This window comes from Tenrec ecaudatus, chromosome 4 (assembly GCF_050624435.1).
Source record: "Tenrec ecaudatus isolate mTenEca1 chromosome 4, mTenEca1.hap1, whole genome shotgun sequence".
NCBI lineage: Eukaryota > Metazoa > Chordata > Mammalia > Afrosoricida > Tenrecidae > Tenrec > Tenrec ecaudatus.
Genome location: NC_134533.1, coordinates 115,777,335 through 115,801,967, shown reverse-complemented (window position 1 = coordinate 115,801,967; position 24,633 = coordinate 115,777,335). Strand labels below are relative to the sequence as shown.

General features: G+C 49.5%; 1 protein-coding gene across 2 annotated transcripts; it reads left to right on the top strand.

The window, feature by feature from the left end:
• BUD13 (BUD13 spliceosome associated protein) lies at nt 1–24,407 on the top strand. 2 transcript variants are annotated; one of them, XM_075546630.1, is made up of 10 exons: nt 1–219; nt 2,256–2,349; nt 7,297–7,381; nt 10,565–11,455; nt 12,768–12,925; nt 15,044–15,149; nt 15,839–15,977; nt 16,256–16,440; nt 16,662–16,743; nt 24,033–24,407. In XM_075546630.1, exons 1-10 carry the CDS (start codon nt 77–79, stop codon nt 24,124–24,126), a joined length of 1,977 nt encoding a protein of 658 aa, XP_075402745.1. In that variant the 5' UTR covers nt 1–76; the 3' UTR covers nt 24,127–24,407. The 2 variants fall into 2 exon arrangements, with proteins under 2 accessions (XP_075402745.1, XP_075402746.1); XM_075546631.1 differs by lacking the exon at nt 1–219 and adding an exon at nt 439–846.
• The last annotated feature ends 226 nt before the right edge of the window (nt 24,408–24,633 follow it).

Below are 24,633 nucleotides of genomic sequence, written 5' to 3'. Positions count from 1 at the left end.
GTCACTACCAGCCGGTTCGCGTTCCCGAGTAACTTTGTCCCCCGCGCCGAGCCGTCTCCCCGCCTACGCCGCGGCGATGGCGGCAGCCCCGCCGCTCTCCAAGGCCGAGTATCTGAAGCGCTACTTGTCCGGGGCCGATGCCGGGGCCGACGGGGGCCCCGAGTCCGGTCGCAAACGCCGCAAAAAGAGGCCGAAGCCCGGCGGGCCCGGCGGCAAGGGGTGAGTCGGGCCGGCGGCGCGGTGCCTGTGGCGCGCCCGCTCCCGAGGCTCCCGGCGCTTCCTCCTCTCCTTTCGGGAGCACGGTCCCCTCCTGCCCAAGCTCAGGGCCCGACTCGGGCCGCCGCCGGATCCACGTTACCCTCCGTCTCCGAGGGTCTAAGCCAGGCTTTCACTTTGACTGCTCCTTTCCCGCCTTTGGGGCCTCTCGACCTCCGCGGGCGATGGACGTCACGTCCTAGGAGGAAGGTGGAGCGAACGCAGGGCCTGGGTGCCTGGAGTTTTAGGGGCCAGAGTCAGCCCTCCGCTCGCTGCCAGCTCCCCCACTCCGACTCACAGCGAGTCTACAACAGTGGAGCTGCCCCCTGTGGGTTTCCAAGATGTAGCCTCGTCTTTCTCCCAGGGAGCGGCTCGTGGTGTCGAACCGGTGACCCACGACGCCGCCAGGCCTCCTTGAGCCTGCCTGCGGCCGTTCCCCACCCGTGGGCCCTGACGCTGACCCTGCCCTGGAGCCCCCAGGTCACTACTGCTAATGGGACCCCGAAGCAGTAGCCCCTGGCCAACGGTCCTTATCACGTGTCAGCATGTTCTAGTGCTTCACCCAGACACGAACTTAGCGCTGACTGCAAGGTGAGCGGACCAAAGCCCTGGGGAGAAAGCTGGAGGCCGTCTCTTCCCAATAAAGTTACAGCCTCCTAATTTTCAGGGTCACTGTGAGTCGGAATTCCCTGGGTGACCGTGTGTTTGGCATTGGTTTTTGGTGAGCTTCCCAGCACGACCATGAAGTTCTAATTGTAATGATCACCATTTTATAAACGAGGAGTTTTCCATCCCATGGATGGCAAAAGAGTTCACAGAACGAAACCATTTACCCCCCTACACTTTTTCTCCTGCTTCTCAGCCCCTCTCAACTTGAATGGGTTCAGCTTGAATGGGAGGAGTGATGTAGTGGAAGTCATTTAGCTTTGGAGCCACCCTGTGCTGTGCTGCTTAATGGACAAGATGCTTAATCTCTCCCTGAGTCTCCATTTCCTCATTTTGAAAATGGGAAGCACACTAAAATCCCACTGCCACCGACTTGATTCCGACTCATCACAACTCATATCTAGGGATATACTTCCCAAGACTCTACATCTTGGGAGCAGCCAGCTTCATCTTTCTCCCTCTGCGTGGCTGGCGGATTTAAACCACATTGATGTGTGGTTAGCCCACAGGAGCTTATCCCATCGTACCATTGCTTATATTCAATGGTGGCTGTGATTCCAAAAAATAACTACCACATAGTCGATTCCTATTCATGGTGACCCAGGTGTGTCAAGTAGAACTGTGCTCTGTAGGTTTTTCTGTGGTTGTGTTTTTACAAGTAGATCACCAGGCCTTTCTTCCTCAACACTTCTGGACAGAATCTGGCAACTTTGACTTCCACCTTTGTTTTAGCAACAGGGCACATTAACTTCCCAGGTAGTCATGTGATGGCAGTTGTAATTTGTTGTCATTCATAATTCATCGAGGTAACAAACTCTGCCTACTTCCTGTGCCAGTTCCTATAGGAACTTCCTGAGGAAGCCCCTGGGACAGGAAAGACATAGCCCCTATTCCTAGGGGAGTTACAGTTTAGTGAGGATAAAGTCTTTAAGCAACTGTTCACACAATGACTAGAAGAGTTTCCTTTGTGATAAATGGGATGAATCTTCTGAATTAAGTACTTGGTCTGGTCTCTTAGGGCAGAGGTTTGCCTGAGGAGGTTCTGCCAGTGCCTGAAGAATGGATGAGCTTCCTGGTTAAGAACGAGGAGGAGAGAGAGGGAAGAGACTGTGTATGTGAAAACTGGTGTCAGAAAGTTGCCTCATTTCAGACTTGAGTGAGGCGGGAACTGAGGGGGCAGCAGTGAGTGAATGGAAGTTGACTGCTAGGCAAAGACTGGATCATGTGGAGTTTTGTAGGATTTTGAACTTTATTCCTGAAAACCAGGGTATAAGTGCTCTTAGGCTGTTATCCAAGAATGGTTTTGCCTTTTCCTTCTTCTGTTTCTCATTTAGAATGCGGATCGTGGATGACGATGTGAGCTGGGCCACAATCTCCACCCCTAAACCAGAAAAGGAGGAAGACGAAGATGATGGAGACCTGCCTGTTGTAGGTATCTCTGGCTGGTCAGGATTTTGAAATTCTGCAAGGCTCTCAGTACCTGCCCCAGCGCAGGGTAGAGTTGTGTGGGAGAACGTTGAGGGCACAGAAAGGAGGCCATTTCCCACAGAGCTGTTTAAATTAGTCTTCTTTGACATATGCTTCTGTACCACAGGTTCCCACACTAAGGTTCCCAAACTCGTTTGGCCTCCTGCCGCCTTTTCAGAAAAAAATTACTCAGTGCTTGCCTTGCAGTGAAAAACTTTCATACGGTAGCCTATAATCCAGAATAAAGTGTAGGTATCTGTTTTTGCCAATCCCCCTGGATCATTCCAGTGCCCCTCGTGGGCCGATATCGCTCGCCCACTTTGGGAAAAGGAGTGGGGACCCTTTTTTTCCTGCCCAGGCCTGTTTTGCTATGTATAGCATCATCCTCAGGCACACTGGCCAAGCATTTAATGAACTCACCCTTAATGTTGGTGGCTGGAGCTGCTGCTCTTTGGCAAGCCCTGTGATGTTAGAACTGGAGCTGTCCACCGTCTTATGTGCTCTACAGAGATGTCTCGGGCCCAGTCTTAGGGAAAGGCAGGACTTTCTCACCATCAGTGAGAGGACCATGATTCGAATGAGCGATGGCTCAGTTTGCTGGACCCCAGCCTGCACGCCGTGTTCAGGCTCAGTGATAGGGAGCTGCTTGTTTCTTCCCCTGAGTTGGAGCCCACAGTGGCAACTGCCAGGAGCAGCAGCATTGAGTGATTGAGCTGCTCTTGACATGGCGCCTATTTCCCCAAGCGCTGGACGTGTGGAACTTAATGGACGCAGCGTCTGGGCCTCAGAAGTTGGACCCTTGAGAGGGAAATGGATTTTATTTTGAATTGTGAAAATATACAGGAAAAAAACCAGCCACCCAATCAACAGCTTCTGCTTGCACCATTCAGTGACTGTTAGTCCGGTTGACAAGAAAACCAAATCGAGAGACACTCATATGTGTATGGGAAAGAACTTTGTATCAAAGAGCAATGGGATATTGAGAAAACACCCAAGCCCAGTCCAGCTCGAGTCCATAGTCCGATACTAGCCCATATGCCCAGTGCTAGTACGTAAATTCCTCTTCAGATTAACACTGCATGTGCAATGATGCTGAATGCAGGGAGATCACAGGCCAGTGGGTGGAAAGCCTTGTGGATCCAGTGGTGGCGAACGCATCTCCATGTGGCTCCTCCAGCTCCTGAGTGTCTCAACAGGGAGGAGAAGTTCCCAGAATCCTCATGAGAAGGCCACATTCACAAGGAGGCATCTCAGACTGACTGACAGGCTAGACTCCACTCCTGTACCTGTTTATCAAGTTGAAATTATGTAACTTCTATAGTGACACTGACCACACACGATTCATGTCACCACCTATTTGCTGTTTATTTCACCACAAAAACTAGCTCGATGCTCCTAAGCAAACATCGCTCTTTTTGCCTTCTCTTCCCGTTGGGTAAACTAATAATCTTTGGTTTCCATATATTTGCTTGTTTCACATACGTGAGGTCACACAGTGTTTGTCCTTTTGTGGCCGACTTATGTCACTCAGCCTAGTGTTTTCAAGGTTTTCGCATGCTGTGACGTGTATCAGGACTTCATTTCCTTTTATGGCCGGGGAGTATTGTATTGCATGGCTGTCTTGTCCACATGCCTTGTGGACTCATCTCTGGGTGGACGGTGTGGTTGCTTCCACCTGTCGATGCTTGTGGAGAGTGCATCAGGGGACACAGGTGTCCAGGTTTCTGTCGGAGTTCCTGTTTTCTCCTGAGTGTGTCCTGCGGATTGGGATTGCCACTCTTGTGGCACTTCGGTCAGTGTTTGAAACATACCCGCCTGTCCCAGGGCGAAAGAAGAGGCCGGCCGCTCCTGCACACATTTACACAGCCTCGGAAGCGGCTTGGTGCGCTGGTTCTGTGTTCCAGTGCTGGAGGAGTTATCAGACTTCCCCACAATGGCTACACCGTTTTGCAGTCCCCCATCAGCAGTGGGTGAGGGATCTCACTTGGGAGGTTGAATTTGCGGTCATTTTAACGCGTGCGGAAGGCTGGCTTTATTTTTTCACGTCGCACCAAGTGCTGTTGGAGCAGAGAGGGCAGCACACTGGGTCCCGGTTGGGAGAGTTCGTGAAGCATGTAAGTGTCTTCGTGGAATCGTGAAGGTGACTAAGAACCATGAGGATGGACAAAAACCTGAGCAGATAGCGGAACCCACTGCCATCGAGTTGATTCCAACTCACAGGGACCCCATAGGAGGGAGGAGAACTGCCCTTTGAGTTCCTGAGACGGCAGGTCTTCACAGAGCAGAGAGCCTCATGTTCCCCCTCAGAACAAGTAATTTATATTGCTTATAATCCTGGGGATATACATGAACTCGGTGAATGCAAGGTAATGTAGACCCCTGCTCTTATCTTACATGTGAGTTCGAGAAGGTATGATCTGCAGGGAGAAAACATATACAAAAGGGGTAGCCAAAAGTTAGGGCGTGGGGGTCCCTGCAGTGTAGATGCTCCAGGGCCCAGGACTTTATTAGGGGCAGGCTCAAATACTTTTCCTGCATGCAGCCTGCAACACGTGACAGGTTTGGTGTACACTCAGCCAAGTTACTCACAGATGGGAGGGGAGCATGAGGTGGGGACCACGAGGTAACTGGTAAGTTTGCGGTGGCTGCCGTTGTCTGCAGCTTTCGTCAGGAAACAGGAGGCAAGGGTTGGTTTATGTCAGAGACAGGCCAGCCATGGCTTCATGAGCGCCCATGGCTGAGCCGTCGGTTTTCTCCCACGGGCCATGGACCATGGGGTGTGGTAGTCCTGTCCCGTTGGCCTTGGGAGCAGGCTGCTAGGCTTCCCCAGTGAGCAGTAACACCAGGAGGTAGTAAGCACTCCTGACAACAGCCAGTCGCTCAAGATGGAAAGGGCAGCATTGGTCCAGGGATGCAACTGAGCAGGAAGCGAGAGGACAGAGGATCGTCGACATGGTGAGGAAGTGGGGAGAAACCTATTACATCATGGGGGCCACCATCGCATTGGGAAACTAATGTGTGCGTTGCTGAATGGGAAACCAATTTGCCTTGTAAATTGTCACTCAAATCACAATAAAAAGTGTGAAGAAAAGATGTTCAGATAGACAGGAGGAACAGGGTAAACGGGAGCTGCTGATTAAGTTATATTTACTAAAACATCGTAAAGATGGATTCCAGATGAGTGCACTTAACATTGCTCCCTGTTCAACGTCTACGATAGATAACTTGAAAGATGGTTTTACATAACGAGAAAGAAAATAGAGGTCCCAAGGAGCCAGCTTCATTCATTCAGAACAAATTACTCAAAGGTAATCTAGCATTTATAACACTTACATTTTTCTTACAAAAGCAGTGCATATTTGTAAAAAATGCCCTGGAGAGCAGCACCTGACCTCTTAAGTTTCCAAGTGGGGAGGGAAGAGAGTCGCTGTTAGCATCAACCCATGGGGATGCAGATGAGCATGCAGCCAGACTAGCCTCTTCCTCCCACCTTCCGTTTCCAGCTCACTCCCTCAGCGTTCCACTTCCCCGCTGCCTTCACTGATGCACTGAGTTGGCCACATCTAACTCAGCCAGTCTCCATGGTTCTGGGGTTTGTTCAGCAAGCAAGTCCGTGTCTTCTGTATAACACAGGTGGTTAATAAGCTTTCCTCCCATCCCAAGGCTACATTTTTCTACATATGCTCTAGCTTCTCTGATGATTTGCTCAGCATACCGATTGAATAAGTATAGTGAGAAAATACAACCCTGACACATGCCTTCCTGATTTTAAACCACGTGGTTTTCTCTTGTTCTGTTCACACCATTGTGCAAGTTTTGCACGAGCACAATGAGTGTTGTGGAATGCCCATTCTTCTCAAGGCTAGCCATAGTTTGTTCTGGTCCCCACAATCGAATGCTTTGGCATAGTCAATAAAACAAGTAAACATCCTTCTGGTAATCTGCTTTCAGTCAAGATCCATCTGACTTCAGCAGTGCTATCCCTTGTTCCACGCCCTCTTCTGAACGTGGCTTGAATTGGCAGCTTCCTGCCAGTGTACTACTGCAACTACTGTTGTATGATCTTAAGCAAAATTTTACTTTCATGTGATAATTAATGATATTGTTCTATAATTTGAGAATTCTGTTGGGTCACCTTTCTGTGGGATGCGTGCAGATGTGGCTCTCTTCCAGTCCGTTGGCCAAGTAGCTGTCTTCCAGATTTCCTGTCAAATGAGAGCTTCCAGTGCTTCATCCGCCTGCTGCAGCATTTCAGTGGGTAGTCCACCAGTTCCGGGAGCCTCGTTTGGGGCTGATGCTTTCAATGCGGCTTAAAATTTCTTCCTTCAGCACCATTGGTTCTTGCTCATGTGCTACCTCTTAAATGTCCACAGATTTGACTGACGGGTAAAATGAATTCCCAGTTAGGGAGGCTCTTCAGGGAGGAACTTATCAGCTGAGAACTGATCGGGATACTTTGCAGAGCTGTTTGGATGGTGTTAACTGGTTTTTATTGAGTAAAGGTTCTGTGAACAGCTCAGTGACTTCCTTGGTTCTGACTTCATTGTTCTGACGACAGCAAGCAAGGCTTTAAAAGAAACCCAAAGGCCTGGCCAAGGGACAGGCGTGACAGCCATACTTCTGATCTGAATGTAAAAGGGGAGATCAGGACGATGGCATTTTTAGCTTAAAAGTGGCGGTTGCGTATCAGGTCAGTTCACACGGTCTGTAATGAAAGGGCCCATTAGTAAGCTAACCCGTGACAACCAGTACTTCGTGGGAGCACAAGTCACAGCGGACCACTGCATGTTTCTTCATGGCTGTTTTGGGTCTGTGCGCCTTGTGCATCAGGAAGGGCAGTGGTTGTAGCTTCAGCCTCTGGAGACACCAGTGCTCCTCGGCTTGATGCTGTGTTTCCTCCCCACCCAGGTGGCTGAGTTTGTGGATGAGCGGCCAGAAGAGGTCAAGCAGATGGAGGCCTTTCGTACCAGTGCCAAATGGAAGCTTCTAGGAGGTGAGTCCCACCAATAGGAGAAACCTGAATTTCCCAGGTATGGGGGGGACTTTTTTACATAGATTTCCGCAGAAGGCATAAATCGTTTGATGAGAGTATCATTGTGCCTGAAAAATATTGTGAGTAAAATCATTTAAGACTTCCTTAAGGAAACCTTGGTGCCATAGTAGGCTATGTGTTGGGCTGCTAGCCGTGAGGTCAGCTGTTTGAATCTGTTAGCTGCTCTGCAAGAGAAAGATGAGACTTCTGCTCCTGTGAAGATGCACAGCCTTGGAAGTGCACAGAGGCAGTTCTGCTCTGTCTTACAGGAATGCTGTGAGTCAGAATTGACTCCGTGGCAGGGAATTTGAGTGTGGAGTTTAGGGGTAATGCGACGGGATAACCCGGTGTCCTTTTCTCTATCTCTTCTGGACAGTTTTATTGATAAAAAATTCATACATCAGACAATCCCGTGGTTTAGTCGTGTTACAAAGAGCGGTGCAATCCCCACCACAGTCAATTTTGGAACCTTTTCTTCCTTCTTGTGCTTAGCATCCCCAGCTCCCCACTGACCCCAGTATCCCTGCCATCACCTGAAAGCCAGGAATCCAGATGCCGTCTCTATCTCACAGACAGGAAAACATCCCTCCCCACCCCACCAGGACAAACAACCAAACCAAACAACAAAAACCCCAGCAATCACAAATAAAAACACATCAACAACAAAATAAAACAAAAACCTCCATTGAAAGAAAATATTAAAAACTAGAGCAAATTTATCAGGGAGAACAAATGAGAAGCCTCGAGTGTTAACCTGACGTCATTTACATTAACCCACCTTTCAGTGCACTCTGTCTGATAGCCAAGCTAGTCACATCCCTGGTCAGTGGTCCGAGGGGAGCCTGCGGAGCGCTGTCCATGTGGGGACCCACCCTGCAAACGAATTTTGACTTTCATTGTCATCCATAGCTTTCTGCAGACTTAGCTCTAATACTGTTCCCTCCTCCGCTCTTGAATGTTATTGTTTACAGTCCTTAGATCACACAGGCTTGTGTGCTTTTTCTACACGGACTAAGCTCACACATTTGGATGGCTGCTTGTTTTAAGACAAGCTTTTAAGAGCCAGACACTATTCCTTCTGAAGCCATTTGATTTCTTCATGACACTTGGCTAAAGCACCCTTATTTTCAGTGATCTCTTCATGTGGGCAAGTATCGAGTAGCACCACATCATAAGAACTAATTGTTCTTAGGTTCTTCTTTCTCTTACATTTCAGTATCAGCATTCCTAAATCTGGGAGGGGACTTGTTTGGGGGCCTTTCAGTGCTTGACCCTCTCTGACCCTGAATTGGAGAACATTTGGTATATAGGCAGGACTTGGGAAGGAATTTGCACAATTCAGATGAACAGATTGGTAGATTTTGGCAACCTCTATCCTCTCTTTTGAGGCCTAGCTAAAAGAGGAAGGCCCTCAATGAGGTGGGTGGACACTGAGCGCACACACGAGCACCGTGAGGCAGGCCTGCCCGGGCAGCGCCTTCTCCTCCTGGGGTCGCGATGAATCACGAGCTTCTCCTGGAGCAGTGGTTCTCACCCTTCCTCACACCGCGGCCCTTTCATACAGTTCCCCATGTGACCCCCAACCATAACAGTACTCTTGTTGCCACTTCATCACTTTAATTTTGCTACTGTGATGAATCGGCCGACCCCTGTGAAAGGGTCGTTTGACCACCCCCCGCCAAAGGGGTCGCAACCCACAGGTTGAGAACCGCTGTCCTAGCATGAAGACAAGGATCAATACTCTCTGTCTTTGTGTACTAACAAATCTTCCTCATAAATACTGGATTTTACAATGCACCACCACTATCGCCCATTCTCCGCCTCGTTCTATTAATTTAACAGCGTCCCCCAACACACACACACACACACACACACACACACACACACTTTTTAAAATCACTGAGCGCTGGCTACAAGGCATCTGTTTGCCTCTTTAACTGGGTTTTAAGTTGAGGACATAGACCTAGTCTTGCTTACCTGGCACTTCTTTTACCTAGCTCAGAGAGGTGCCTTTACTACTTGCTGAACAGTTAAATTGCTAACATCTTTGATTCTTAGAGCTCATTCCTCTTTGGTAAATCACCACTTGAGACTTTTTAAAGAACTGGGCAGGTCGATGTACCTTCTGTGGGACCTGAATGAAGAATCCCTTAGTGCCCCGATGTGGATACTTCTGGGAGGCCATTCTCCTCTGTCCAGGTGGCATGGGGTGCTCTGGGCTCTGCCCCGTGGTGTGCAGGTCTTTTCCACAGTGTTGGAGATAAAACCAGCCCTGTTGCTGCAGCGCCCCAGAGTCCTGTGGACAGTGACCCAGGAGACACAACCCTCAGAAACACTCCCACCTAACTCTGGGTTCTGTTCTACTGATGAGTTAGCTAGACATAGGAGACAAGGAAAAAACCCAAACCAATAAGAAATACTTCGTTACTCGGGCTCTGACCCCACTCCCATGGAGCCGATTCTACCTGAGTGCCACCCTTCACAGTGAGCCTTTCCCCGGGAGCAGACGGTTGCATCTTTCTCCTGGTGAGGATTTGAACCGCTGACCTTGGGACTAGCAGCTCGATGTCTAAGCTGCAGTGCCGCCAGGGCTCCTTTTCCCCTTGAAGAAGGAGCCCAGAGACCTGGATTCCATAGTTAACAGCACGTCTCTGATGTGGCCCAAGTTTATTAAGTTTGCTTTGATGAGAGGAGGGTATATAAGCCACAAGCCTGATAGCTATTCAGAAGTTTCTGAACAAGTAAGATTTTAGAAAGAACAGTGGATTGGGAGTTTGGAGACTTGCATTCTGGGCAGCCCCTTCACCTTAGTAGCTGTGAGACTTGCCGTGAGAAACCACTCAGCTCCTCAGACACTGTTTTTTTTCCTGGTTGCAAAACAGATACCTACCCGCTACAGGGGCTAATGTGAAAGATATATTTTAAATGCTTTTTAAACTTAAGACTTGGTAGGACAATAAAAGGGTTTATTTTTGAGGGATTATTTTACAATGTATTGTTTTAAGTACTGGTTTGCTGCTCCTAAGCGGAAGGCCTGGGCAGACCTTTTGGCCTTTTGTATAGTCTGGAGATGAAAACTTTGGGAGGGCCCCAGAGGCGGATAGAGCATTGGTGGGAACCTGACTCTCTGCTGTTTGTATTCAGGCCACAGTGAAGACCTAGCCTCACAGAAGCATTTCCATGGAGCACAGGGTGTTCCAGCGTCATCCCCACCCAGGAGGGTCCGCCACGACACACCAGATTCTTCTCCTCCCAGGAGGGTCCGCCACGACACACCAGATTCTTCTCCTCCCAGAAGGGTCCGCCATGACACACCGGATTCATCCCCGCCCAGGAGGGTCCGCCACGACACACCAGATTCATTCCCCCCCAGGAGGGTCCGCCACGACACACCAGATTCATTCCCCCCCAGGAGGGTCCGCCATGACACACCGGATTCATCCCCGCCCAGGAGGGTCCGCCACGACACACCAGATTCTTCTCCTCCCAGGAGGGTCCGCCATGACTCTCCAGATTCATCCCCGCCCAGGAGGGTCCGCCACGACACACCGGATTCTTCTCCTCCCAGGAGGATCTGCCATGACTCCCCAGATTCGTTTCCCCCAAGGAGGGTCCGCCATGACACACCAGATTCTTCTCCTCCCAGGAGGGTCCGCCATGACTCCCCGGATCCTTCCCCACCCCGGAGGCCACATCGGAATTCGTCAGCTGTCTGTCCTTGGAAAGCCCGTCATGACTCACCAGCTCTGTCTCCTCTGCGGAGAGGTCATCACAGTTCCTCAGCTGCATCTTCCCTGCCAAGGGCTCGTCATGACTCCCCCAGTTTGTCTTCCAATTCCCCTCATTCACCACCCAGAACCAAAAACAGTCAAGCCCCAGACAGAGTCTCTAGGAAGACACCTCCACCTCGCAAGGGGTCGGGCCCTTCGCACCCATCGTCCCCGAAGAGCAACAAAGGTGGGCGTGCCTCGGACCTCTCCCCGCCACGGAAAAAGCAGGCAAAATCCCATTTTCTAAATAAGCGCGCTTCTAAGGGTGAGTGTGGCTCATTCCCGAAACTTTGGCTTGAGCCATTTCTTTGCTTCCGAAGGCATTTATGCTGACTAGAAGTGGGAAGGGGCTTTCTTTGAAGATGTTCCCAAAGACTAAGGAAAAGGTGAGAGGTCAGGCTAGAGAATAAAGCCGACAGCATCATTAAAAAACAGTGGGAGGGAGGAGTGCTTTCATACATCTTTTGCTTTCTTCATCCCACCCATGTAAGAGTGCTCCGTGCTCGTGTCCAGATTTTAGAGTGCAGACAAGTGGGGGGAAGCAGAAAAGTCACAAACCCTCTCAGGCCATCGCTGTCCCCATAGTGTACGTAGTTGATCCTGACTGTGCGGTCGCTGCACCCTTACCTTCCTGTGGCACACAGACCCCTCCTCACAGGGCGCCTTTGCTACATTTACGCGACCCCTTCCCTTCTGTTGTGTGCTTCCGTTACTTCCAGATGTTCAGTTACTGCCCTACCTTTACAGGGCCGTGATGCACATCCTTGTACGTGACGCATCGTGCTCACGCAGAAGGATCAGCTTATCTGCTTCTAGATGCGTTTCCTGCTATTAAACTACTCCTAGAGAGGTTGCCTAGAAAACGAAATTAGAAATTGATTCATGGAGTCAGAGTTTTTAAATATCAACATTTTATGCACACCACACACACACACACACACACACACACATATATTCTCTCTCTTTCTCATCGAACTTCACATGTTTATCAAGTAGTTCGGAACAGGTGTTTAGGTAGAGTGTTTACATTCTGTTCAGCAGTGTTCATCCATGTGGCCAGTTGGCTTCTTGGAGGTGCTGAGGGATGTCTATCTAGAAGTTGGTTCCCTCCGTATTTGCCTTGAGATACAACTGTAATGATTGGACTCCAGCACCTTTGTGACCCTTTCATTGGAAGGCATCAGAATGTCTTCTCGGTATTTCTCCTTCCCCAAGAGCGGAGTGGGTCATGCCCGTTGTGTAGGCGGGACAGGTGTGATGTAGGTGAGTATGTTGTGATGGTTACTAGTCACTGGGGTTTTGAGAGTTGGGGCGTACGTGTGTTAGCTTCGTGGTAGTTCTCCACCGGGCTGAGTGGATCTGGAGCACTACCAGTTCCCACGTTGTTGCTTGTAGACTACTCCAAGGGGGTGAAAGGGGCGTCCCTGCTTCTGGACCCCCCCGCAGCCATAGGAAACGCCATGCCGACTCTTTGCTCAGGAGACCACATCCCAGTCACACATTAGACTCAGGTGATAGCAGGCAGACCTCTGATTCAGATCTTTCTCCTTCCTGGCCCAAACCCCAACACGGTGCAGGACACCCCGATTCTGGCTCAGATCTGTCACCGCCACGGAAGAGACCTTCGCACCAGAGCTCGGATTCTGACCTCTCGCCACCAAGAAGGAAACGGAGGACGCACTCTTCTGATTCTGACCTGTCGCCACCTCGGAGGAGCCAGCCTCCTGGGAAGAAGGTGGGAATTCGCTGACGTGTCAATGCCTGAGGTGGAGGTGGCGGGGCTCATAGTGCAGAAGGTGGGGCAAGGGCCTGAAGAGCCCATTCCTTCTTCCTGAACCCGCCCAGCAAGCTGCCATGGGTCCTTCCAGTATGTCCGCTGAGTTCCAGGACTCCAACTTAATTGATCCAGATAAACTTCTTAATAACCCAAGGCCTGTTGTTGGCAAAGCCGGGGTCAGGAGCTTATGTCAGATTGATCCGAAATCAAAATTAAATTAATACCCTAATCCTGCCACTTACCAGCTGTGGGACGTATGTACCCCCTAGGGATTCTAGCTTTCGCTTCTTCATTTGCCAAAGAGCGAGGGGACTTCTGAAAGGTTGTCTTTTTTTTTTTCTCACACTAACTGAAGGCCTCTCATTTAGTGTGACCCTTGCTTCATGAGGCTGGTGTGAGATGGAATGAGTTCGTGGACGAAACTTGTTAGCCAAAAACCCATAAATCTTAGCAAAGTGCCTGGGCCTAAGTAAGCCGGCAGCGTGACCGGTTTGTGATGATGAGGAGATTCTTGGAACCGCTGGTTTGGGCAGGAGGCCTCTATATCCAGAACCTAAGGAGAGGTACTGAAACCATCACACTGTCTTGAGGAAGGCAGCATTTTTAAAATTTTGTGTGAATCTCTGATAAAGCCTGAAACACACACGGATCCTGGATCATTATGTCCCACTATCTCTAAGTAACTCCTGTGGGAATCTTACTTCAAGGAGCTGGTTAAGAAACAGCCTGTGATGTGCTTGTGTCTCTCTAGACCAGCGGTTCTCATCCTGTGGGTCATGACTCCTTTGGGGATCGAAAGACCCTTTCACAGGGGTCGCCCGATTCATAACAGTAGCACAATGACAGTTCTAGAGTAGCCGTGAAAGTCATGTTGTGGTTTGGGGGTGACCACCACGTGAGGAACTGTATGAAAGGATGGCGGCGCGAGGACGGTTGAGAACCTCTGCTCCAGACAGAGTTGTTAGACTTCTCAGCTACTGTCTCCTTTGTAGCCTGAAGGAGCCTGGCAGCCAGGCCAGAACGTGGGCTCCCCTGCCCCCGGGACCAGAGCGAGGGCTGTCTCCCTGCTCCCTGCTGTGTTCACGGAAGACTTCCTGTGTAGAACAGTGCGCTGACAGGGACACTGGGACCGGCCGTGCAGCGTTGGTTCTGCTGTGCATAGGGGCGCTGGGAGTTAGAACCGACTCGCCGGCAGTTAGCAGCACGACGCATCGTGTCCGCAGCCCATCCGGCCCATCTGTGGGTTGCTTTACCGTCTCGATACCTAGTGGAGACGAGTATAAAGTTTTCATTTGATTTCATTGTTTTTATCCTGAAAGATAGCCACAGTGTAAAGAGCTTAGGTGTGTCCGAGTTTCTTGCTTTGCAAGGGCCTGGCTTATATGTGACGCTCGATACAGGTTTCTGCTCAGGTGACATGCTGGTGACTTCTCCCGTGGGCCGTGTGCACGCTGAGAAGTCAAACGTACTGGCACTTAGCGCTCCTGTTATTTAACATCTTGTTGCTTTCATTTCTGTTGACTCTGTTCTGAAAAAATTGTGCTGAAAAATATGCACAATGAAACCTTTGGCATTTCAACAATTTGTACATATTACAGTTCAATGTCTATCTTCTCTTAAACTTGATAAACCCAAAAAACCAATTCAAACCCCTGCCACTGGGCTCTACAGGGTTTCTAAGATGGCAGTCTTTACGTCCCTTTCTCTGACTGGGGGCCTTGAGCTTCCGATCTTGTGATGAGCAGCCTACTATGTCATCCACAGCACCAGCACAAGTCCTTCTAAACGTAGTTTCCCACAAAGTTCTACATTTTATTTTCTTTCCTGTGCGTTGGGTGAGGAGTGGGGTGGAGGGGGGAGACTGATGAATAAAATCTCCGACTGATTCGGTAGGAGTCGGAACCGACTGCAGGGCAGTGCCCTTGAGTGGTTGGGGTTTCTAATGGTGACCAGTCATGAAGACTATGGAGCTAGTGTGTGTTTGGTTATTGCTGAGCATCAGGCGAAAGCACAATGGTGTATTTCCCCAATGTTTACTGCCTCATTAATGTTGGCTGCTGCGTTTTCATTGACCAGGCTGCCCACATGTTGTCTGGGGCCAAAACTGGCTTGGTGCTAACTGACATACAGCGGGAGCAGCAGGAGCTCAAGAAGCAGGAGCAAACAGCCCTGGGGTTTGAAGGTAAACACAGTCAAGACTCGTGCAGCTGTGGCTTGCTTACTTACTGATGTTCCTGAACGCGTCACCACTGTCAGACGGTAGCTCTGGCTTTATGCTTTAATGGCTTTCTTCTTGATAATTGTCTTTTTAAAAATCATTTTATTGGGGCTCATACAACTCTTATCACAATCCACCCATGTATCAATTGTGTAAAGCACATTTGTACATTTGTTACCCTCATTCTCAAAACATTTGCTCTCCACTTAAGCCCTTGGCTTCAGCTCTTCATTTTACTCCCTCCCTACCCACTCCACCCTCCCTCATGAACCCTTGATAATTTATAAATGATTATTATTGTCATATCTTACACTGTTCAGCATCTACCTTCACCCACTTTTCTGTTGTCAGTCCCTCAGGGAGGAGGTTATATGTAGATCCTTGTAATCGGTTCCCCCTTTCTACTCCACCCTCCCGGTATCGCCACTCTCTTCCTGGATTCCCTGTGTTTCCAGTTCCTATCTGCTTCTTGATAATTAACAATTCTCAGGAACACTGCCAATATGTACCCATAAGTTCCTAGGGCCTACTTGCGGCCTGGCTGGTGATTTTATTAGTCAGGATCAGACTCCCAAGTGGTTGCATTCATTGACTGCTAAGTAGTTCTGCTGTGGATACCGGCATTTATCTTAAGTGTACTTTTTCCTTTGCAGCTGAATTCCAGTTTGCTGAAACCGTTTTTCGAGATAAGTCTGGGCGGAAGAGGAACTTGAAACTGGAACGCTTAGAGCAAAAAAGAAAAGCTGAGAAGGACACGGAAAGAGATGAGCTATACGCCCAGTGGGGGAAAGGGTAAGAGACCAGGGAAAGGGCAAGGAAGATGGCAGTGGCTGCCCGTGGGCCTCTCTGCTCCCTGGCTGGCTGCTTCATTGTTGTGCCTTCAGCGCTGATCTCAGGAGCAGGGAGTGCTGTGTGCGGAATCGCCTCCCTCAAGAATGCATACATTCCACCCTGATGGTTGTTAGTCTAGGAATTCGGCTTAAGCTGCTAGAAGGAGGAGATTTTCCAATGTAGTGGCAGTGAGGAGACATAGACCAGGAGGTCACGCACGTTTGGTCCTTTTTGCCCAGGCTTGCGCAGAGCCGCCAGCAGCAACAAAACCTGGAGGATGCAATGAAGGAGATGCAGAAACCTCTGGCCCGCTACATTGATGATGAAGACCTGGACCGGATGCTGAGAGAGCAAGAAAGAGATGGGGATCCCATGGCCAACTTCATCAAAAAGAATAAGGCCAAGGAGAACAAGAATAAGAAAGGTGAGGCTCTGGGAGCCCTCAGCCAATGGGGTGCTTTCCTATGAACCCGGTGATGACACTGCTGTGTGCAAAGAAGGCCTGGCCGTGCGAGTGTCCCGTCCTTGTGTTTGCGAGTTGGGCCCAGTTGAAGAGCGAGCTCAGTGTAGCGTTTCTCCCCAGTGCTGCCTGGCTCTCAGCTGCACTGTGTAGGTAACTGGCTTCTTTCTCCTCTCGCTCCATAGTGAGACCTCGCTACAGTGGCCCAGCGCCGCCTCCCAACAGATTCAATATCTGGCCTGGATATCGCTGGGATGGAGTAGACAGGTAAGCCGAGCCTTTTCTGTAATTTTATGTTCTTTTTCACCTGACCTGACCTGTCTTAATGGTTCTTGAATCACCCATCCTACCTCATCCTCCACTCTAATCACAAGGTTAATAGTATGCGGTTTGATCATATCTATTTTTGAGGTCCACAAATCGTCTGAACCCTTCTGCATTACCCCCCACCCCCCCGAGGAAAGGGCGTGGGGCCACATCTGACCTCCCTTGATGTCCAAGGCTGATTGCCACAAGGAAGAGGTCAAGCATGCCTCCACCCTCCGTCCTTAACCTTATTCTGACACCAACCATTTCTCCTTGCCACTCTACCCTGTCTCTCTCGGTTCATATTATTTCTTTTAAACGGGGCTGTAACACAGTGGGATGTTATTTAGGTTTTAGCTCAGATTGGTCCAGCTTTGGCCATTGGAAGTTCTTATTAGACATTACTTTGCAATACACCCACCTTTTTATATATTTTTTGAACTTTTTTAGTTTTTGATCAAGCAGGCTCATCTTGTACCTTCCCTGCCCCAGGCGTAGTTTCATCCATTTCTCCAAGGAGCCTTGGTCTTTTTTGTTTTTTTTTACTGGAGATTGGTAAGAGTGCTGTTATTGCAGAGTGGTGAGTTTAGACCTTCTGCGCGCAGAGTACCCCTGTCTGCTCCCATGCCTTAGCTGCTAACCTGCACGTATGTAGGAAAATGAGTTCATGCTGATGTCTCTGATTGTAATCCAGCTCCACCTTCCCTTCTCGGTGATCTGTAACGTCCCGTTTTCCCACTCTGAAAAGCCTTGCACTCACCACCTACCATCCATTGTGCGCATTTCAAGTATAGATGTCAAGTCGAGTCGAGCGATTCACCAACAGGAACACATGACCTACTAGGGTAGAAAGTAACGTGCTGCTCCTTTGTCCTTGTCCTGCGTTTCTAATGAAAGCACCATTGTCTAGGGTTAGGGTCACTTTGTACAGCTCTTTGCTCCTCATTGCCCTGCCGATTCCTTCATTTGCAAGACTCTCTGCCTGCCACCCAGTTGATGCCGCCGACTCACAGCGACCCTGTGTGTGGAGCACTCTTGCATGAAGACATCCTGGTCCCACAGCGACCCTGTGTGTGGAGTACTCTTGCATGAAGACATCCTGGTCCCACAGCGACCCTGTGTGTGGAGTACTCTTGCATGAAGACATCCTGGTTTATTCATTTCCCCGGTCCCATCCTGATATCTTAGTTTGTCGTGGTGGGTAGGCGTTGAGTTCACGCTGACTCTGAGCGACCCTGTGTACAACTGAACAAGCCCCCGCCCAGTCCTGCACCGTCCTCACGATTGTTGTTATGTGTGAGCCCCTGGTTGCAGCCACTGTGTCAACCCATCGCATTGTGGGTCTGTGACTTTTTCGCTGACCCCCTGCTTTTACCAAGAGTGATGTCCTTTTTTCAGGGAGTGGTCTCTCCTGACAACATGTCCAAATGTCTTGCCAGTTCCATTTCTGTCATAGGACCACCTTTTTCAACTATTGTTCCTTCCTCTTTGTTTCCTACTCTCCTAATCCACTCACTAGTAATTATCAGTGCGTCGTGATTGCATGTGTGAATTTCAGACGGAAGAAGCTGGTAGAACCCTCCCGTTCCTACATCATTGGCCCTAGTGGCTGGTGCATAGTCTGATTAAGAAGAGTTGTATTAACTGATCTCCCCAGGCCCGGTGACTATGTGCTCTCAAGGTATTTGGTTATGTCTAAGACGTTTTCCTAAGTTTGCTGTCCCCTCCCCCCCAATGCTCCACAACATTCTTGGATGTATTTGCAGCAAAGGTAAGTGTCCATGTATGTTCATGGTCACACTGTGCGGCCTGCATGTCTATCCAAGCAGGCACTCGTGGACGGCCGCCGTTACAGGACTGAATGGAATAGTACTTGTTTCTGTTGCCTTTAACTCTTGCACACCTCTAGGTGCCTTCGCCTGCCTCCTTCATTTTTCACCAACCTCTCTCTCGGTGCATCTCGCCTTCACCTTCATCCAAGCTAACACTTGTCTACCTTCTAAGGGACTGCCCACCCCCCCTTCCTTCCCACCCTCGGTAGTCTTTCTCAGTGCAGAGACCTCCCTGACTTTATAATAGTGGTCGTCACTGTGATTGGCTGGTTCATCATGTGAGGAGGTGCTTCACAGATGATTGGTTGCTGTCATTTAACACCGAGTGGTGCTCCACGGTGTGTCTATCGTGGTGTGCTTGTCCGTGCCTCCACGCATGGCCGTTTAGGTTGCTCTCTAACGTCTTCTTGCCGTGCTGAACGGTGCTGTGATGAGCATGGGTGTGCGTGACCCTGCTCCTGCCGAGGCCCTGGTTTTCATCTGCTCTTTTCTAGTTCACATCATGCATGTCGCTCAAGGGCAATAAATAATACATTTGCCTTGGCACATCACGCTGATGACCATGGGGTGTTTTGTTTTGTATTATTCCATTTGCTTTCATCCTTAGTTTCTTTGGCTTCCTGTTCATCTCATTTGGATGTTTTAGTTGACTGCGTGGGCCAGTCATCTCTGGTGTTGTTTAATAATAGGAAGAGCCTTCAGAAAGTTTGTGGAAGGCCTTAGAACAGACAGACAGACACCTGTTACCTCAGTCAGTTCAGTAATAGCATGCATGTTGCAATGTTAAGCAGCTTTGTCCTAGGTTCCAGGGCGTCAATGATTAAGAAGAGACAGTCCTTTGAGCCTGGGAATTCACTTTCTCTCTAAAATAACATGATCTCAGTGACACTTGGGAACTTTTACGCTAGAGGGGTGTTTTGGATAGAGTTGCTCCGAGTCGGAGTGAGCTCAGTGGCATTGGGATTGGGAGCCAGGCCAGGCTGAGAAACCAAACTCATTGCCATCTGTTTGACCCGCGTGGACCGAGAGAATTGCTCCGGAGGGTTTCTGAGCCTGTGAGGCCTCATCTCTTGTCAACTCAGCTACTGCTGGATTGGAACTTGTGACCATGCCATTGGCAGCAGTGCGCCTGGAAGAATAAATCAGCCTTAGGTGAGTGTGATCAGGGGATACTTCCTGGAGGAAGTGATGCATGAGTGGAGGCGGAGAGCTTAGACAGGGAGGAAGAGGATCTACGGCAGCTGGTCCTTTTGTACAAAGTCATGCAGATGGGGAACAACTTAGTGTTGTGGGCAGTGTTCGGCAGGCCACTGCTCTTGACCAGCACACGGTGTGAAGTGTGTAGGCAGGCGGGGAAGACCTTGGAACCCTTCAGAGGAACTTGGTCTTTACCCTAAGGGGAGCCTCTGCAGGATTCGAAGCAGCTCTGCATTTTAGAGGTGAATCATGGCAATACCATGGATGATGGGCGCAGCGAGCGAGGAGGAATGCTAGGTGGGCGCTAGCTTAGGCTGAAGGGAAGGGGAACGTCGGCGCTGTTGCCATGGAGGAAGGGGAAAGTGTTTGTGGCGTACAATGGCAGGACCTACTCGCTGGATTTGACAGCAAGGAAAGTGGTTGGTGACAAAGGGGGTTAGCGTTGAATGAGACGTGAGCGCAGGGACCGTCGGTATAGGCTGGCTGAAGGAGTGTATGTTCTAGGGAATGCATAGTAGATAGAAGAGAATGTGAAACCCACTCACTACTTCCTCGACGTTCACCCGGGGCAGCTTGCCCTCCTGGTGCCTTGCTCGTCAGCTCCCTTTGTCAGCTCCTCGTCCTCTTGCTTAAGACTCCATCTGTGACCCTTAGGTGTGCTTTCTCTTGGTCTGCGTCTTATTTTGTGATGTCTCAAAGCCCCACCCGTATGTACAGGATTCCCAGCTCACCGCGGTCTGTGCAGCGGCCGCGTGGGTCTCTGCTGACGTAGACTGTTGCTGTTGTGACCCTCTGTCCTCCACAAGGGAACACTGCCCAGGCCCGTGCCAGCCTCAGAGTTCTTAAGTTTGAGCCCATGGATGCAGTCACTGGGTTGCAGGTTTTCCTCTTTTTCTGCTGTCCCGCTACTTGACCAAGCGTGATGACCTTCTGCAGGGACCGGTCTCTCCTGCCAAGATGTCCAAAGTACACGAGGGGAAGACTCGCCATCCTGACCTTGAAGGAGCATTCTGCCTGTACTGCTTCTAGGACACATTGAGCCAGCAACATAAGTGAAATGCGTCAGTTCTCTTTTTCAGCCGTCTTTATTGTGTCCAACTTTCACATCCATATGAGACCACTGAAAGTACCCTGGGTTGGGTCAGGCTCACCTTAGTCTTCAAAGTTAACATCTTAACTTCGCTTCAAAATTAATGACATCCTTGCTTTTTGGTACTTAAGAGGTCTTGTGCAGCAGTTACCCAATGCGATACATCGTTTGATCTCTTGACTGCTGCTTCCTGAGGCCCCTCAAAGACAGCATGTCCCAAACGACACTCATCCTCTTCCCTACTGTGAACTCTTGGGCACTCTTACCTTGGTGGCGGCCGCGGCGTTCATCTAGTCGGACTTCCCCCGTCTTCTCTGTTGTTGCTTCATCGGCTGGTGCTGCACCATTGCAGTCCCTTTCCAGCCTCTGTTTGAAGGGCACTCATGCTCCTGCTCTCACCCACCCTACAGGAGGACGTCCAACCTTTCCCCAGGCCGTAGAAAGCTCATTCCGATGGCCTCTCCCTGCCCTTCCAGTTTTGTCTCATGCTGTTCCCTTCGTTGTTCTTCTGTTTGCCTTTGGGTCCCCCAAGCATGGCGGCTACTTATTCCTGTGCCTTTTACTCTTGGTGCTCATGCTGTGCGTGGTCCTGAAATCCTCCCTTCTCAGTCCTCCCAGCTCCAGCTCTCTAGGGAACGCCTCGTCCCTGCAGACGTAGGTTATGGGCCATGTTCAAGTGATCCTTGCTATTCTTTCCGTCGCCTTTTACCTGCCCCTCCAGGGTGGGGAAGACCCCTGTTTTGTGTCCACTGTGCCCTACATGGACTTCTGCCACCTAGTCTGTTTTTGTGTAGCTGTCTTAGGGCCCTCTGCTAGTGTGCGAGTCCATCAGGACAGGCACTGAGTCCGATTCACTTCCGCCCCCACTTTTTATTGTCAATCTCGTGAAGGTTTGCAGAGCAGAGTGTCGGTTGAAGCATTTCCCTTCAGCTCAGCCGTCGCTCAGTATGCCTCGTGGGCTCACAGTGTGCCTGGGGACCCTACTTGGTTCCAGACCTGAAGGGTGACGAAGGGCCATCGTCTTGACAGTTCCACCAGGTTCTTCCTAACCAATAAGCAGTCTTTTTTTCTTAAATCATTTATTAGGGGCTCCTACAACTCTTATCACAGTCCATGCATACATCCATTGTACATTTGTTGCCATCATCATTTTCAAAACATTTTCTTTCTGCTTGAGCCCCTGGTGTCAGCTCCTCATTTTTTCCCCTCCCTCTTCTCTCCCTCCCTCACAAACCCTTGATAATTTATAAGTTATTATTTTTTCATGTCTAACACTGACTGATGTCTCCCTTCACCCACTTTTCTATTGTCCGTCCCCCAGGGGGTTATAGGTAGATCATTGTGATTGGTTCCCCCTTTCTCCCCCTACCTTTTCCTTACCCTACTGGTATAGCTACTCATTATTGGTCCTGAGGGGTTTATCTGTCCCTGTGTTTCCAGCTCTGATCTGTCCCAGTGTACATCCTCTGGTCTAACCTGATTTGTAAGGTAGAATTGAGATCATGATAGTTGGGGGGAGGAAGCATTAAAGAACTAGAGGAAAGATATGTTTAATCGATGTTACACTGCACCCTGACAGGCTCATCTCCTCCCCACCACCCTTCTGTAAGGGGATGTCCAGTTGCCTACAGATGGGCTTTGGGTCTCCACTCCACACTCCCCCTCATTCACAAAATATATTTTTTTGTTCTTTGATGTCTGATACCTGTTCCTATTGATACCTGGTGATCACACAGGTTGGTGTGCTTCTCGCATGTGGGCTTTGTTGCTTCTCAGCTAGCTGGCCACTTGTTTATCTTCAAGCATTTAAGACCCCAGACGCTCTTATCTTTTGATAGCCGGGCACCATCAGCTTTCTTCACCACATTTGCTTGTGCACCCACTTTGTCTAAGTGATCATGTTGGGAAGGTGAGCATCATGGAATGCCACGTTAATAGAACAAAGTGTTTTTACGTTGAGAGTACTTGAGGTAGAGATCCAATGTCCATCTGCTACCTTAATACTAAACCTATACATATATGTACGTAGATGTATTTCCCCATTGTCTCATGTAAATATATTTATATATGTACATTCTTGTACTTAGACTTCTATAATTGCACTTTGCCTCTAGTTCTTTCCTCTATTTCTTTTTACTTTCCTCTTGTCCCACTATCATGTTCAGCCTTCAATTGGGTTTCAGTAATTCCTCTCAGTTACATTGCCCTTGATCAAGCCCTACCAGGCCTCCTACACCTTCCTCACCATCGATTTTGGGTTACTTGTTATTCCCTTGTCTCTGGGTTTGTTAACACCCACTTCCTTTCCCCCACCTCCCCCTCTCCATCCGCCCCCCCCCCAACCATTGGTCCCATTGTTGTCTCCTCCAGATTGTTTATCCTGCCTATCTTATCTAGATAGACCTGCAGAGATAATAATATGCACAAAAAACAAGACAGAACAAAACAAAGTAACAAAAGAAAACAGAGCAACAACAACAAAAAGAAAAGTATAAATAGTTCAAGGTCTGTTTGTTGACCTTTAGGTGTGTTTTCCGGTGGAGTCTGATGGGGTGCCAGACCTCGGCCCCAAAGTCTATTTCTGGTATTCCCTGGGGACTTCGGTGCTCTGCTCCCCTTGCTGTTCTCTTGCATGCCCTTAGTGTTTTTCCCGGTGTGGTGGGGTGATCCTAAGTTTTGTTACACATTTGTGCCCCGTTCTATCCAGGACCTTCTAATGGGATCCTTTCCGAGTAGTTGGTAGTGGTAGCCGGGCACCCTCTATCTGGTCCTGGCCTCCGGGCTGTGCAAAGAGCACCCCCGTATTCAGAGTGCCTGCCTCCCACAGTGCCAAGAACGATTGCCAAGTCAGTGAGTGTTCACTTTATGAATGGAGAGTAGGTGAGGGGTGCCCGTTGGTGAGATTGCGTTGAGCCCTTCAGACAGTGGTAAAGATCGTGTTGAAGTTACTGTGGGAAAGGGGTTTGTACAAGGACTAATCACGGAATTTTTGTCTGTGGTTCTTTTGCATGTGTATTAACTATTTTCACATGACTGCCTTGTTTCTCCTGGCAATGTTTTGTAAACTTTTCTTTCTCACTAAACGCCGCCAGTTCAGGGTTCCAACTGATTCGTGTGCCTCTTGATTGCAGGTCCAATGGGTTTGAGCAGAAGCGCTTTGCCAGACTGGCCAGCAAGAAGGCAGTGGAGGAACTCGCCTACAAGTGGGGTGTTGAAGACATGTAACGTTCCCCAAACTGGGGGCCGTGACTCTGGGTTGCTCTAGTAGCATTGGTCAGCCACATACCCAGCAGTTACAGTTGTCAGAGACCAGCACAGCTTTGACCACACTGACCCCAGCAGACTGAGGGACTGGCCGTGTGGACTGAGACGCCTGTATGTCTTGGGTGTGCTAACACTGCTGTTAACTGGCGGTCAGAGGAAGCATTGATCTCAGTGTCCCAGGGCTTATCCTTGGGAAGGATTTTTCTTTTTTTAATTAATAAACATACATTTATTTTTTTAAAGACATTCTCTTAACTGAGTATTTTTCTGGGAAGACCCAGCTAATACAGTACCCCTGAGGATCCTGGGGGTTTGCCTTCATCCAGAAATGCAGAAGTTTGTGAATAAAAATTTCCACAGTGACCGAGTCTTCTTTGAGAAAGCAAGAATGAGTGCTGACCTAAGTGTAGGCAGACTCACGGATATTTTAGAGATTTGGTGCATGAGAAAGATGGCGTCACAGGTTAG

What these genes read in the sequence shown, in the direction of transcription:
- BUD13 (XM_075546630.1), top strand. Translation starts at nt 77, where the DNA reads ATGGCGGCAGCCCCGCCGCTCTCCAAGGCCGAGTATCTGAAGCGCTAC. An exon ending in GGCGGGCCCGGCGGCAAGGG is followed by an intron (nt 220 to 2,255) that starts GTGAGTCGGGCC and finishes TTTCTCATTTAG; the next exon opens with AATGCGGATCGTGGATGACG. An exon ending in GCCAGCCTCCTGGGAAGAAG is followed by an intron (nt 12,926 to 15,043) that starts GTGGGAATTCGC and finishes TTCATTGACCAG; the next exon opens with GCTGCCCACATGTTGTCTGG.